The sequence below is a fragment of the Limulus polyphemus genome, unplaced genomic scaffold (genome assembly GCF_000517525.1).
Source record: "Limulus polyphemus unplaced genomic scaffold, Limulus_polyphemus-2.1.2 Scaffold3818, whole genome shotgun sequence".
Classification (NCBI taxonomy): domain Eukaryota; kingdom Metazoa; phylum Arthropoda; class Merostomata; order Xiphosura; family Limulidae; genus Limulus; species Limulus polyphemus.
In genome coordinates this window covers 77,195-91,267 of record NW_013669428.1, presented here as the reverse complement: position 1 = coordinate 91,267, position 14,073 = coordinate 77,195, and the positions used below count along the sequence as shown (strand labels likewise).

At 37.4% G+C, this 14,073-nt stretch overlaps 1 protein-coding gene across 1 annotated transcript in view; it reads left to right on the top strand.

Annotated features, from left to right (window-relative positions):
• The first annotated feature begins 1,067 nt into the window (after positions 1-1,067).
• LOC106470094 (FH1/FH2 domain-containing protein 3-like) overlaps positions 1,068-14,073 on the top strand; it is an 88,985-nt gene continuing 75,979 nt past the window's right edge. The window contains exon 1 of the mRNA XM_022398661.1: positions 1,068-1,264. Within this exon, the coding sequence (XP_022254369.1) occupies positions 1,097-1,264 (168 nt within the window). The 5' untranslated portion in view covers positions 1,068-1,096. The remainder of the gene's footprint in view (positions 1,265-14,073) is intronic.

Sequence of the window (14,073 nt, the reverse complement as noted above, 5' to 3'; positions counted from 1 at the left end):
AGTTTTCGGATAGAACATGTCCACCCTTGAGCGATCAATGTAATTAGTATCACAGCTTATGGGTCAGTTTAAAACTTACTAGTTTTCGGATAGAACATGTCCACCCTTGAGCGATCAATGTAATTAGTATCACAGCTTATGGGTCAGTTTAAAACTTACTAGTTTTCGGATAGAACATGTCCACCCTTGAGCGGTCAATGTAATTAGTATCACAGTCTTATGGGTCAGTTTAAAACTTACTAGTTTTCGGATAGAACATGTCCACCCTTGAGCGATCAATGTACTTAGTATCACAGTTTATGGGTCAGTTTAAAACTTACTAGTTTTCGGATAGAACGTGTCCACCATTGAACGGTCAATGTAATTCGTATCACAGCTTATGGGTCAGTTTAAAACTTACTAGTTTTCGGATAGAACAAGTCCACCCTTGAGATCCTACGCTTTACTTCTTTTTCTTATTATATTAATAGATTTAAGTTTCTTTTCATTATACAAAAGCTTTCAAGCCACGCCCTTTTTGTCCACAATATTATAAGATTGTTTTGTATTAAACTTCACAGTCTACGACTAGATTGAGACGAATTTCCACCGATATTCTTAAGAAAACAACAATTAATCTGTTTCTGTTTTGCTTTCATTTGTTTACAGTTATTTGTATAAAAAGCAAAGGAGCGTCCTAATATTTTCATAATGTATATTGTTTTCTAGGTAAAATTATGTACAATTTGAGATAAATTATCATTTACGTTTAACATAATCAATTAAGACATTCATATTAAAAATCGAATTCAAAGAAATCGTTTTACATTCGAAAAGTGTTATCCTTGACCTTTGACCCACTGGTACATGTTATTGCTTTCTCTAAAAGTTCTTCTCCCCCTCTACAAAATGGCAGATTTCGACCCCCTTCATCCCCCTCCCGTGTCTCCTGCAGCACGAAAAAGTGGCGAGTGGAACAGAAACGCTAGGTAGGTGAACGCCGAGACAGGTAGGAGATACCATGCAAAGTTTTCACTGCGCATGCTCTGGTTAGTCGGCACTTGCTGCCCGCATGTTGAACGCGCCATGAGACAGTTTTACAAACAGTGCCTGAGAAATGGCTTGTCTGACATGCAGGGTGCAGTATTTGAACGATATCGATCCATTCACGGCCACTACTAACTTTCCAGAGCCCGCAAGACCGCCCCATTACTCGTTTAATGTAAATATCCCCCTCATTAATCAGATTACTGCAGTCCATCGGATATTACAAGCCCCACATAAGGTGAGTAAGCCTTATATTACATACATTCTCTATACGTGAGGGTAAGCGTGGTTTGTCCCAAATGGATGACCTAAGGTATACTTCAAATACTCACACAAAGCCTTTTTTTTTTTTTTTAGCAGTCGGGTAACTTGGGGTAGTTTGATAAGCCACAAATCGTCGAAATATATGCACACTTGTAAATGTGAAATTAGAATAAAAAATAAAAATACTCCTAGTATACCAATATTAATAACAAACTCAAGTTATGTGTACGTTAATATATTGTGTGGGTACTAATTAGTTAGGGATGTGCATGATTTTAGTATCATAGATCTGTATATGTGTAATAACCCACTCCTATTGGATGTAAATACATTATCTACAGAGAGTTCCGTGTATCGCTGTCTAATTTTTTATTAGTTGTTGGGTTTCGATGTAAATACAACATCATCTACAGAAAGTTTCCGTGTACCGCTGTCTACTATCTTTAGTTGTTGGGTTCTGATGTAAGTACAACATCATCTACAGAAAGTTTCCGTGTACCGTTGTCTACTTTCTTTAGTTATTGACCGTTGATAGGTTATGAGTGTTTGACATTTTAGCATCTGCTTCAGTAACGTGCATGTCATCTCTAAGAACAAACTCATTATTATGAAATCATGCGTGTTGTTTCGAGACATGATGTCTTACCTAAAAGCGGGCATGTTGCCTATTTCAACGTGATTTATCGTGATAAATAAGTGTGTGCGTGTGTATAGTTTGAATATTTTAGATCAGTGTGAACACAAACATGGGTTGAAATTTGCTGTTTAAAACTTTTCATCCAAATTCACAAAAGGTTTTTTTTTTTCAAAACATTTCTCAAATCTCATGCATAAGTTTGTGAAAAACTTATTAAGTTCAGGGTGGACTTCAAGATGCATATTAGTCCGCTAGCACCTCAGTGGCTCAGCGGTAAGACTGAAGGCTTATAACGCTAAAAACCGGGTTTCCAGATAGCTCATTGTGCAGTTCAGCGCTTAACAAGAAACACGTGTACCTCCGAACAAGTTTATAATTTATAGTTTGTTTCAATATAAAAGCTCGTTTCTTGGATACAAATTAATATTACAGAGTAAAACAAATTATCTGTTTAGTAGATAAAACAAACAAAAAACAAACAAATAAGAAACCAATATCGACGAATTTGTGTTTATAAAATATTAGCTATTCGGTTAACTGAGGATACTTCTCTAAATTTTAATTTTTTGTTTGTTGTTCAGCGTTGTGTTTATAAAATATTAGCTATTCGGTTAACTGAGGATACTTCTCTAAATTTTAATTTTTTGTTTGTTGTTCAGCGTAAAGCTATACAATGGGTTCGATGACGAGGAACCCACTTTGAGACTCACCTGATGATGACAAAACCTTGTCGAAACGTTGTACATTTGCTGTGGTATTAAAGTTTTTCTTCATTACCCATTTAAGCCGTCTCCAGCCATTACTATACAATGGGTTATCTGTGCTGTGCCCACCACGGTTATCAAAATCCAGTTTTAACGTTATGAGCATTCGGACTTTATCGCTGAGCTACTAGAGGGAGGGGGACTTTTTTCTTTTCTTTTTTTAATTGATCCGGACATTTCTTAATGCTAACAAAAAGACTATGTCTGTGGACTATAGAAAAGTTGTCCATGCCGACTCTAGAAGAGGCTAGAGACTTATTTCGTTTTATTCTGCTTACGAAAAGTTCGCAGATAGACACGACTTATTTCGTCTTATTCTGCTTACGAAAAGTTCGCAGATAGACACGACTTATTTCGTCTTATTCTGCTTATGAAAAGTTCGCAGATATACGCTATGTAATTGAACTTCATAATATTTTGTAGAAATGTTTAAAATATATGTATCTCTCAAAATACTTCGATGAGCCAGGATAGATAGTCTGATTTATTTGTACATGTTAAATAAAACTAAACCTTTCTGAATTACTTCTCCCAAATGGCCCATTGAAGAACGACTTTGTACCTTGATGTAGACAAGGAAAAAAAAGTGCTAGAAAAAAAATCATTGGTAAATTTTTTGAATGTGTATAAAAATGATTTCATCGGAAATTACAGCTTGTTGAATCTTTAGTTATGTTGTAGATAAAACCACGTGCAAAACAAACGTGTAAGTTATTGGCTTCCTATATATGAGTCCCTCGGTGAGTCAGCGGTAAGTTTACGGACTTACAACACTAAAATCCAGGGTTCGATTCCCCGTGGTGGACAGAGCGTAGATAGTCTGTTGTGTAGAATGTCACTTTGTTTTAGCGCAGAGCCACATTGGACTTCTGCGTTATGGCCTCCGCGAGGAATCGAACCCTGGATCTTAGCGTTGTAAGCCCGTAACCTTACCGCCGACGTACGGTGTCACCCCAAAATCCGCAATAAACAGAGCAAACAAAAGCGCGTGAAGAAAATGTTTGTAACACACGTATTTCTTAAATAATTTTATCTTTAGAGTTAAATTCTGGCATAATTGGGCATCTAACCTAGAAAAATTGGATGACAACAGAATGAGAGAGACTTGGTTGTGAACAAGTTAATCATAGGTCACTGTCTCGATAGCAATAAAATCAAACCTACTCCCATTCAACATAACATATTAATTGGTTCTTTTACTGCTTAGAATCTAACAATTATCTAATTCTGTTTTATCTCCTAAGTTTCATGAGTGTTACTTTAGTTGACTTAATAATAATGGTGTATTCAGTGTTTTATCTGTATATTTACCTAACTTTCCGTACTTATTATGTACGGTCATTTCGCAGTAAGCCAACTGTATGCATCCATATTACTGTATAATGTCAAAGTCGCTTAGGAGCTGTTAATTAATCTGGAATTTGTTTCGTCTTTGGCTAATAACACCTGAGTTTTGTTACATTTACAAGCTAATAACACCGGAGTTTTGTTACATTTACAAGATAATAACACCGGAGTTTTGTTACATTTACAAGATAATAACACCTGAGTTTTGTTACATTTACAAGATAATAACACCGGAGTTTTGTTACATTTACAAGCTGAAAACAACGAAGTTTTGTTATATTTACAAGATAATAACACCGGAGTTTTGTTACATTTACAAGCAGGACAAATAAAAAGAAGTAATCTTGTTTTGCTGAGTTTTTCCTCATGTATATATGCTATTCTAATTATTCATTGTTTATACGTGTGTCTGCTTTACAAAATTTGCATGTTTAGTGTGCGAATGCCTGTACTTATTGTTTACGTGTTATTTGAATCACTGAGGATTTATTGTTTGGAATTAAGCACAAAAACTACACAATGGGTTATCTGTGCTCTGCCCACCACGGGTATTGAAACCCGATTTCTAGCGTTGTAAGTCCACAGACATGCCGCTGTGCTACTGAAGGGGGAGGGGGGGCAAATAATCACCGAGGAAAGAAGGCACGAAATGTCCCTGTGTTCACCCTCGATGTCTTCTCAATGAATACTGTGGAATTGATTCAAATTACAGTAACAACGACTTTTACCAGATTTTAATTATTACATGGTTTGATCCATAGTATCGGGTCATCGTAAGGTCAAAGGTCATACAATATTCCCCGTGGTTGTAACAGTAATCTACACAGAAATCCCCGCTTCAGGTTGTATGTGTAATCACATGAACTTGTTTGTAGCTGTATAGAATTAAACAATGAATCTGGTTAAGATGTTGAAGTATCTGACATGTACATTAATCAATATGACTCGTCTTCTACAACTTTAAATTATCTACGCTTGCATAACAAAGTTAAGATTGCGTATATTTTATTTGTTTTCCACGGTCTACCAAGACATGTACATTAATCAATATGACTCTTCTTCTACAACTTTAAATTATCTACGCTTGCATAACAAAGTTAAGATTGCGTATATTTTATTTGTTTTCCACGGTCTACCAAGACATGTACATTAATCAATATGACTCGTCTTCTACAACTTTAAATTATTTACGCTTGCATAACAAAGTTAAGATTGTGTATATTTTATTTGTTTTCCACGGTCTACCAAGACATGTACATTAATCAATATGACTCGTCTTCTACAACTTTAAATTATCTACGCTTGCATAACAAAGTTAAGATTGCGTGTATTTTATTTGTTTTCCACGGTCTACCAAGACCTTATGACATTTGAGGTTGGCGATAGCTTCTGAAGCAGTTACGATATATGTAATGTCTTACTGCGATACCGGGCAACAGATACTAGGCAACATCATGTCAAAGCAAAACCTCGGAAATTCTCTGTGGGTCAGAGTTAATGGGGAAAACTTGTTTATCGACGTGATCGTTAAAATTTATGAGAAGAACTGAAGTTACGTTGTCGCCAAACTTTGTGTCAGGTTAAATTTTTACTCAGTTGTTACGATTTCCTGGGTGTTGTTTGGGTTTAGGAACGACAGATATCCCGCCTACTCAAATGCTTGTAGGGTATGTAATATATGTGTGGGATAGCTGACGTATACTTCATGTGAAAACTACTCTACACGTAATAGTGTCTTTTACGTCATCCGTCATTACGTCACAGAACAAAACTGAAACCTGTAGTATTTCAAAATTGCAATTTCATGTTATCAACACATGGTTGGTTGTTGGTTGAATATTGCACAGTTTCTCGAGAGTTATCTGCGCTAGCCGTCCCTAATTTAGAAGTGATAGATTAAAGGGAAGCCAATCAACACCATCCACCGCCAACTCTGTGGCTACTCTTTTACCAACTAAAAGTGGAATTGACCGTAACATTATAACGCCAAGTCTGAAAAGGCGAGCATGTTCAGGGACGGGATTCGAACCCGCGACCCACAGATTAAGAGTCAAGTACCCTAACCACCATGTCATACCAGCCGAAAACTACATATTCAAACGATGTTGATAAATAATCCACCTTGACTTTCTAATGCTTGTTGCTATTAGTTTCTCTATTGTTATATTTAAATTTACAAATTATCCCTGAAGAAAGAACCATAAATAGTTGGGTTTCTTAAATGAGGTTTAACTGGTTTTTGTTGTTGTTTTTTAGTCGCGGCATAAGTGGCTCATAGAATGGCTCTGAGTTTTCAAGTACAAACTTTTGGTTCGTCATCTCTTGACCGATTTGAGATCTAATTACAGTTTTGAATTGAGAAGGTCAAACCCTTTTTATTGATGCATTTGACCGCGTCCAAGGTCTCGTAGATTAATTTACTCTAATCCTGCCTAAAAGAATTTAAAACGCCGCGGCTATTGAGGATTCCTTCTTGTTTTGTTTTTTGTTGGTATTGTTATGAATAGTCTTGTCAGTTTTACGTCTTCGTAAAATTCAATGTCATCGTGAAGCTTAGTTAAACAAAATTTGAGGATATTATATGATAGTATGCAAATTTTGATGTTACGTCATAGTATGCAGACATGTTTTTCCTGGTTATGAAAGCGTTAGCGCTGTACGTGAGGACGTTCTTGAAGAGGAAAAGATTCTATATTATCTTGTAGTTTGCTGGAAGGTAACGAAGCAACCTTAGACAACACTCGAAACAACTTTCGATCTGTGTTGGCAACCATGTAAAGGTCGTTGTCCAGACAAGCCTGAATATCTTGTGAACAATCTTAAAGATTGTTCGTGTATTTTGGGTCTTTGCTATACGTAGGTTAGACTGGAACGTAAGCCAAAGACCCAAAATACACGAACAATGCTATATGTAGGTTAGACTGGAACGTAAGCCAAAGACCCAAAATACACGAACAATGCTATATGTAGGTTAGACTGGAACGTAAGCCTGCTTGCTCGTCATTGTGATATTTAATTCGAAGATCCATCAGCTCGATTTTTACATCACATCCGAAAAATTGGAATTAAATGGTGAGAACTTGTTTCTGTGTTTCAGAAATGGTGTAAACGGTTTCTTGAAACCCACCGTAGTATATGAAAATAAATATATTATATAGAATGTAATTGTTCGTTAATATTCGGTATTCTCAGTACCTGCGTAGTTATGTAATTCTTGCGACCGATAAGAGGGATCATTCTGGGGGGATGAGCAAATGATAGTTTCTGTGGAGCATTTCTGGTCAGACCAAATTAATATTTATATGCAAGTTACGCCTTAGCATAATGGCCCATGCTAAAATCGGGGGGGGGGGGCTACGCGAGGTCACCTTTCTTTGCGCACACACCCCCTCCACATGTCTTTTGTGAATTGGTGCTCCTGCTAATAACGATACTGTGAATTTGTTCAATTATAAGCCAGCTTGTCTGCTTACGAGAGAGAAAAAACCTACACCGCATAGTGAGTTTCGTTAATAGATCCAGTACTTCAGCACGCTGTGACTCTTGAGTTAAAGCGATTATGAAAGATTAAAGAATTTATCTTACTAGCAAGTGTAAAGAAATATTATGACATATCAGCTTTTTGTGGTTAGGTCTCGAAGGTAAATTCTGAGAGCGAAAGTTATGAGTTACTCTGTTAGTAATTCCGAGCACTCATCTTTTTTTTTTTGTTGTTGTTGTTGTTCTTGCTGTTGTTTTTTGGAAGACAAATCTCCCCATGGGTAGGATTTCTCTACCTGAACACAACCATTACAGTAAGTGTGATAGCCAAGGTTGAAGTAGAGAAATCCCACTCCTTGCCTTTCACACATTACAGTAATGATTGTGTTCAAGTAGAGAAATCCCACTCCTTGGATTTTACACATTACAGTAATGGTTGTGTTCAAGTAGAGTAATCCTACTTCTTGGCTTTCACACATTACAGTAATGGTTGTGTTCAGGTAGAGAAATCCCACTTCTTGGCTTTCACACATTACAGTAATGGTTGTGTTCAGGTAGAGAAATCCCACTTCCTTGGATTTCACACATTACAGTAATGATTGTAGTAGGATTTCTTTACTTAAACACAATCATTACTGTAATGTGTGAAATCCAAGGAGTGGGATTACTCTACTTGAACACAATCGTTACTTAATGTGTGAAATCCAAGGAGTAGGATTTCTTTACTTAAACACGATCATTATTGTAATGTGTGAAAGCGAAGGATACATCTTGATGGATAAATATATATAAAATTTCTCTGTTACCTTGACGACGTTCATAGGTCAAACTTATCGGTTGTTCCAGTACATTTCCCCGAAAGGGAGCGGAGAGCCACCATGAGGGTCACCTGTTTTAACCACTCTCATCGCTATACAGTAGTATATTGTCTGTCACTCAGTCAGTAGACATTATAATGACGTCACGTAAGGAACGCTTAACGTTGACGTTTGTACTGTAGCGACACGAGTAAAACGAGCGCGTGCCATAAATCACGAAAATAATTATGCACTCTGTAGGCTACATCAACACCACGAAATAAAAATATTAGTTACGTTTGGTGTTATTTACTCTTGAAACAAAACACATTCGGGGACCCTGCGGAAGTACATCTAGTAATATACCGTGTATTTTCTTTTTTACTGTGACTGTACTTCGTAAAAGCATTACACTGGGTCCTAAAGACAACAGTACAGATGTCTTAAATAGAGTTCCTTTAGCTGGTTTCTATACATCGTTCAAGGTAAACTGTGGTCTTCTTGAAATAGACAGTAAATGATTATTTTGGTGGATGTGTGAAAATATACTTACGTGTGGTAACAGAGAATCCCTTTCTATTATTCGTATATTTAGTTTCAAAGATGGCGGTTTAGTATCACTGTAAGGAAAAGCAATCGAATTGAACGTATTTAGGATGACGGTTAGGTGTCGACTCAGATATATTGTGTCTGATTAGAGTCTGACATTGTAAACATATTGAGTTATCAGATGCATTCGAATGATTTTGGATTATAAACGTGTTTTTGTTTGGTTTAAAGGATAACAAATTCACCAGTTCTTATTAACATCCAAGCGCAAGGAAACTATGCGTGCTGAACATATTGAGTTATGAGATGGATTCGAATGATTTTGGATTATAAACGTGTTTTTGTTTGGTTTAAAGGATAACAAATTATCCAGTTCTTATTAACATCCAAGCGCAAGGAAACTATGCGTGCTGAGGGGCAGCATCCCCTAGCTTGACGTGGTTCCTATCGTATACAGGGGTTTCGATTTTGTTCAGTTGTGCTGAAATTGTCAATGTTAGCGTCCAAGAATTCCACGTACTGAAGAAATGTCTTTTCAACATGGCTGCACATCATTCGTGGCCATTCTTTATCGTGTATCCACATGAAGTCCATTTCGCTAAAGACTGATAACGTTATTATATTATACTAAAGGTTAACCACCATGTCCACCACTGGGGATTCTAAATTCACCACCTGAGTCTCACTCTTTAAAATAATCTTTGATTGATTCCCCGTTGTTTTCATTCTGTATTTCTTCATCACATACATTTTGTTAAGTAATTGGAGGGACGAGGTACCCCTGTGTTGGTAGTACTTTCCGCATTATCCATGTGTTGGTAGTATTTCCCGCATTATCCCTGTGTTGGTAGTACTTCCCGCATTATCCCTGTGTTGGTAGTACTTCCCGCATTATCCCTGTGTTGGTAGTACTTCCCGCATTACCCCTGTGTTGGTAGCACTTCCCGCATTATCCCTGTGTTTGTAGTACTTCCCGCATTACCCCTGTGTTGGTAGTACTTCCCGCATTACCCCTGTGTTGGTAGTACTTCCCGCATTATTGATTATATTGGTAAAAATAAGTTGTAATTTTTATTAATCTTACTTAATGCGCGACATCTCTATTTTATTTCTAACCGTTATCGTCAACTTACAGCTGTTGTAATTCTGTTATTACCTTTCTAGAAGTTCAAATGAACGAGCTGGTGTTTTTGCCCAAACCAATTCATACGCGTAAATTTTGTTTGTTTATTGTTAAGCGCAAAGCTACACAATGAGCTGTGTTGTGTCCACGATGGACATCGAAACCCGGTTTGGAGCGTCGTAAGCCTTAAGACTTACTGCTGAGCCAGTGGTGGGGTCATATGCGTAGAACAAAACATATTATGAAAACGTTTGTCTGTGCTACAGACAACATTAATGAAACTGGAATAAACATGATATATGACTCGAGCCCGTAAGGCATCCACGTGGGTATTACCCAGAAGTTTAGATATCGCTGTAAATGAATGTCACGCTGACGTTACAGGCGGATTCTACATAATTTCTCCTACACAAGTACCTTAATTCGTTGACGAGCATGGGGTCAAGATGGTGTAGCCTTCACTGTTCCAGTTTTATTATGGTGCTCTAGAAACCTTGATCAAGCATGTAAGTTTGACTTCGTGACCTTTCCATAGACGTTCAGCAAACCGGTTATTTTTGGTTTCAGAAACAAATCGTTATTCTCTAAAATAAATCGTATATATTACATAATTCTGTTTGTTCATTTAGGTTTATTATTTCGCTCTTAATATGCTGATCAAAAGCTTAAGTATTTACAATTTAAACTATATTTTTATTTACATTATTACTGTTATTGGTTATTTAGAAAAGTGTGTGTTCTCCGGTCAGACACGGCGGACGCAACAGATAGCCCAGTGTGTCTTTTGTTTTAAAGCAAACAAAAGTAAAGTTTACGATGTTGAGTTTCAAAGTTTTTATTGTTTTTTTAGCGCAAAGATTCACAATGAGCTATCTGCGCTACGTTCGCCGCGGAGAATGGAGCACAGGATTTTAGCGTTTTAAGTCCGTAAACTTATCGCTTACGTTTTTGGAATGATGAACTGGTTGTGATAAAACCTCAATGTATACTGCTGAAAAATAGTTAACTTTAAACAGATAGCCTATGGATTATTGTCACATATTTGTTATCAGCACTGGTTAAACAATGAGATTATAAGCATCATAAAACTTCCAAGATAGTTTACATAATGGAGGTTTTGTACTGAAACAAATTTAATTAGCCATAGGTCAGGGCGTAGTGATTGAGCTCTCTATTTCGGAGCTGGCGATCAGGGTTCGAATCCGTGCGATACAACAAAATATTCACCGCACCTTAAGATGTGGATGCGTTATAAGAGTGATAGTCAATCCCTTATCGTGCATGGTGAGTGGTAGAGCGCTGCTGGTTGGCTGCCTTAGAGTAGTTCAAAATTAGGGACAGCGGAGGAAAGTCTCAGTAGATTTGCCTATAGTAGCATAAACATGACGGACTGGATTCCTGGTTTATATACGCGGCAGAAAAGTAACGTCTTAGCTGATTGCTTGAAATCCACACGACGTTCCAGCGAAGCCAAAATCTGAATATATTTGTTTGTTTGTATCGGAAATGCGGTTTCTGGTGTTATAAGCCCACAGAGTTAAACGCTGAGCCACTATGGAGCCAATCTGAATACAGAATCAAATATATATACATTCTAGAAGAAAAGTTTGTTTGTTTGTAGTTAAGCACAAAGATACACAATGGGCTATCTGTGCTCTGCCCACCACCGATATCGAAACCCGGTTTCTAGCGTTGTACGTCTGTAGACATACCGCTGTGCCACTAGGGGGCTAAAAGAAAAGAGATGGGGTCAGAGATTGAGGTTAACTAATCTTCATCAGAACTAAAGGAAAACCAGAAAGTAGAAACTTACTGATAATGGATTAGCTGGATTTAGTTACTGTTGATTTTGTAACTTAACCGTAAAGCCGGTACTTGTGAGAAAAACAACACCTCTCTATGATTTCGTAATTAAAATATTATTTTACTTGTCACGAGTATTTTAGAATATTTCTTTGCAGAAAACATTGTAAATCAGTAATAAAACATGCCCGGTCAAAGAGCACTAAAAGAGACAGGCCCGGCTCCAGTTCTTCCCCCTTTCGTTTGTTTGTGTTTTTTGAATTTCGCGCAAAGCTACACGAGGACTGTCTGCGCTAGCCGTCCCTAATTTAGCAATGTAAGACTAGAGGGAAGTCAGCTAGTCATCACCACCCAACGACCACTCTTGGACTACTCTTTTACCAACGAAATAGTGGGATTGATCGTAACATAATAACGCCCCCACGGCTGAAAGGGCGAGCATGTATGGTGTGACGGGAATTCGAAACTGCGACCCTCAGATTGCGAGTCGAGCGCTTTAACCACCTGGCCATGCCGGGCCTCCCATTGGGGGGTGTGGGGGGGGGGGCAGTAGAGATTTTATTGACCCTTCTAAGCGACACATGATTTTTTAAACCGCTAGAGCGAATGAAGTTGGGTGGACCAGAGTGGAAACTGCAAAAAAAAAAGAACTTTTTGGAACAATTCCCTCAATTTGTAACTCGTAACTGATTGAATTAGAAAAGTTGAACGTTACAATTAGAAGCTTGTATTTAAAATCATGGATGGATGGGCTAATTATCCATTAGTCGGGAGGCTCATTGTTTCGCTCTTCAATAAATACTACTAGTTGGTGGCATCTTGATACCTTTAAGTGTTCTAAACCGGAAGTTGAATGACGTCACGTCATTCTGTTACACATCAGTCAGTAAATACTGGGACATATGTTAAATCACACGTCTATAACAAAAAGTCATTCCCCCCTCCCCCCATGTAACACGGTTTATACTGCCTGACGAAACGTTGCAAGTAATAATAAATAAAAAGTGTTTGTCATAGACGTGTGTTTCACATTTTTCAATATTTTTCCGCGTTTTGTGGTTTTTTCTAAACAAATATTGGGATATTGCCAACTGTTTGTAGCTAGACTTTCCGAGGACTGGGCCTAATGAAGCATTCTTTACAGGTATTTTTATTACTGTTTTTGGTCTACGCTTTGACTAGTCAGAGGGAATGCCGAACGTCTTAGCAACATATTTTCCGTGTTTTTTTGTTTTTTTTTATCTTCAGACTATTTCTTGTTGGCCTAATGTTTTGGCCTTGATCTTCTTGTCCTTCTCGAGCCATGCAGAACACGTATTGTGTGGCCTGAGGGCGAGGCTAAATCTTCAAAAGTAACTACAACAACTAGAAGGGTGTTCTATTCATGGCATGTTTCAACCACGTTTGCACTTCGGTTGAGTCGTGGCTTATTTGAATAGTCTCTCAACCAATGACGGTACGATATCACACAGTATCCAGAAGCATTGAAATATCCTCTCAACCAATGACGGGACGATATCATACAATTTCAGTGCTTCTGGATACTGTATGATATCGTCCCGTCATTGGTTGAGAGGATATTTCAATGCTTCTGGATACATCCTCTCAACCAATGACGGGACGATATCATACAGCATCCAGAAGCATTAACATATTCTCTCAACTAATGACGGGACGATATCATACAGTATCCAGAAGCACTGAAATATCCTTCCCACAAAAGCTAGTACATATATACACTAACAATTATATATATACCAAAAACAAAACAAAATGTCCGAAGATTTACAAACACCACGTAACCAAAATTACTTTAAATATAGAACATCAAGATTTTTTACTGGCCCGGCATGGCTAGATGGTTAGGGCGCTTTATTCGCAATATGAGGGTCGCAGGTTCATAGTTGGGAGTTTATGTTTTATACACTAATCATGGTACTTATTGTGATTCATAGCTGGGAGTTTATGTTTTATACACTAATCATGATGTGTATTGTGATATATAGCTGGGAGTTTATGTTTAAAACACTAATCATGATGTGTATTGTGATATATAGCTGGGAGTTTATGTTTTATACACTAATCATGACGTGTATTGTGATTCATAGCTGGGAGTTTATGTTTAAAACACTAATCATGATGTGTATTGTGATATATAGCTGGGAGTTTATGTTTTATACACTAATCATGATGTGTATTGTGATTACTAACTGGGAGTTTATGTTTTATACACTAATCATGATGTGTATTGTGATTACTAACTGGGAGTTTATGTTTTATACA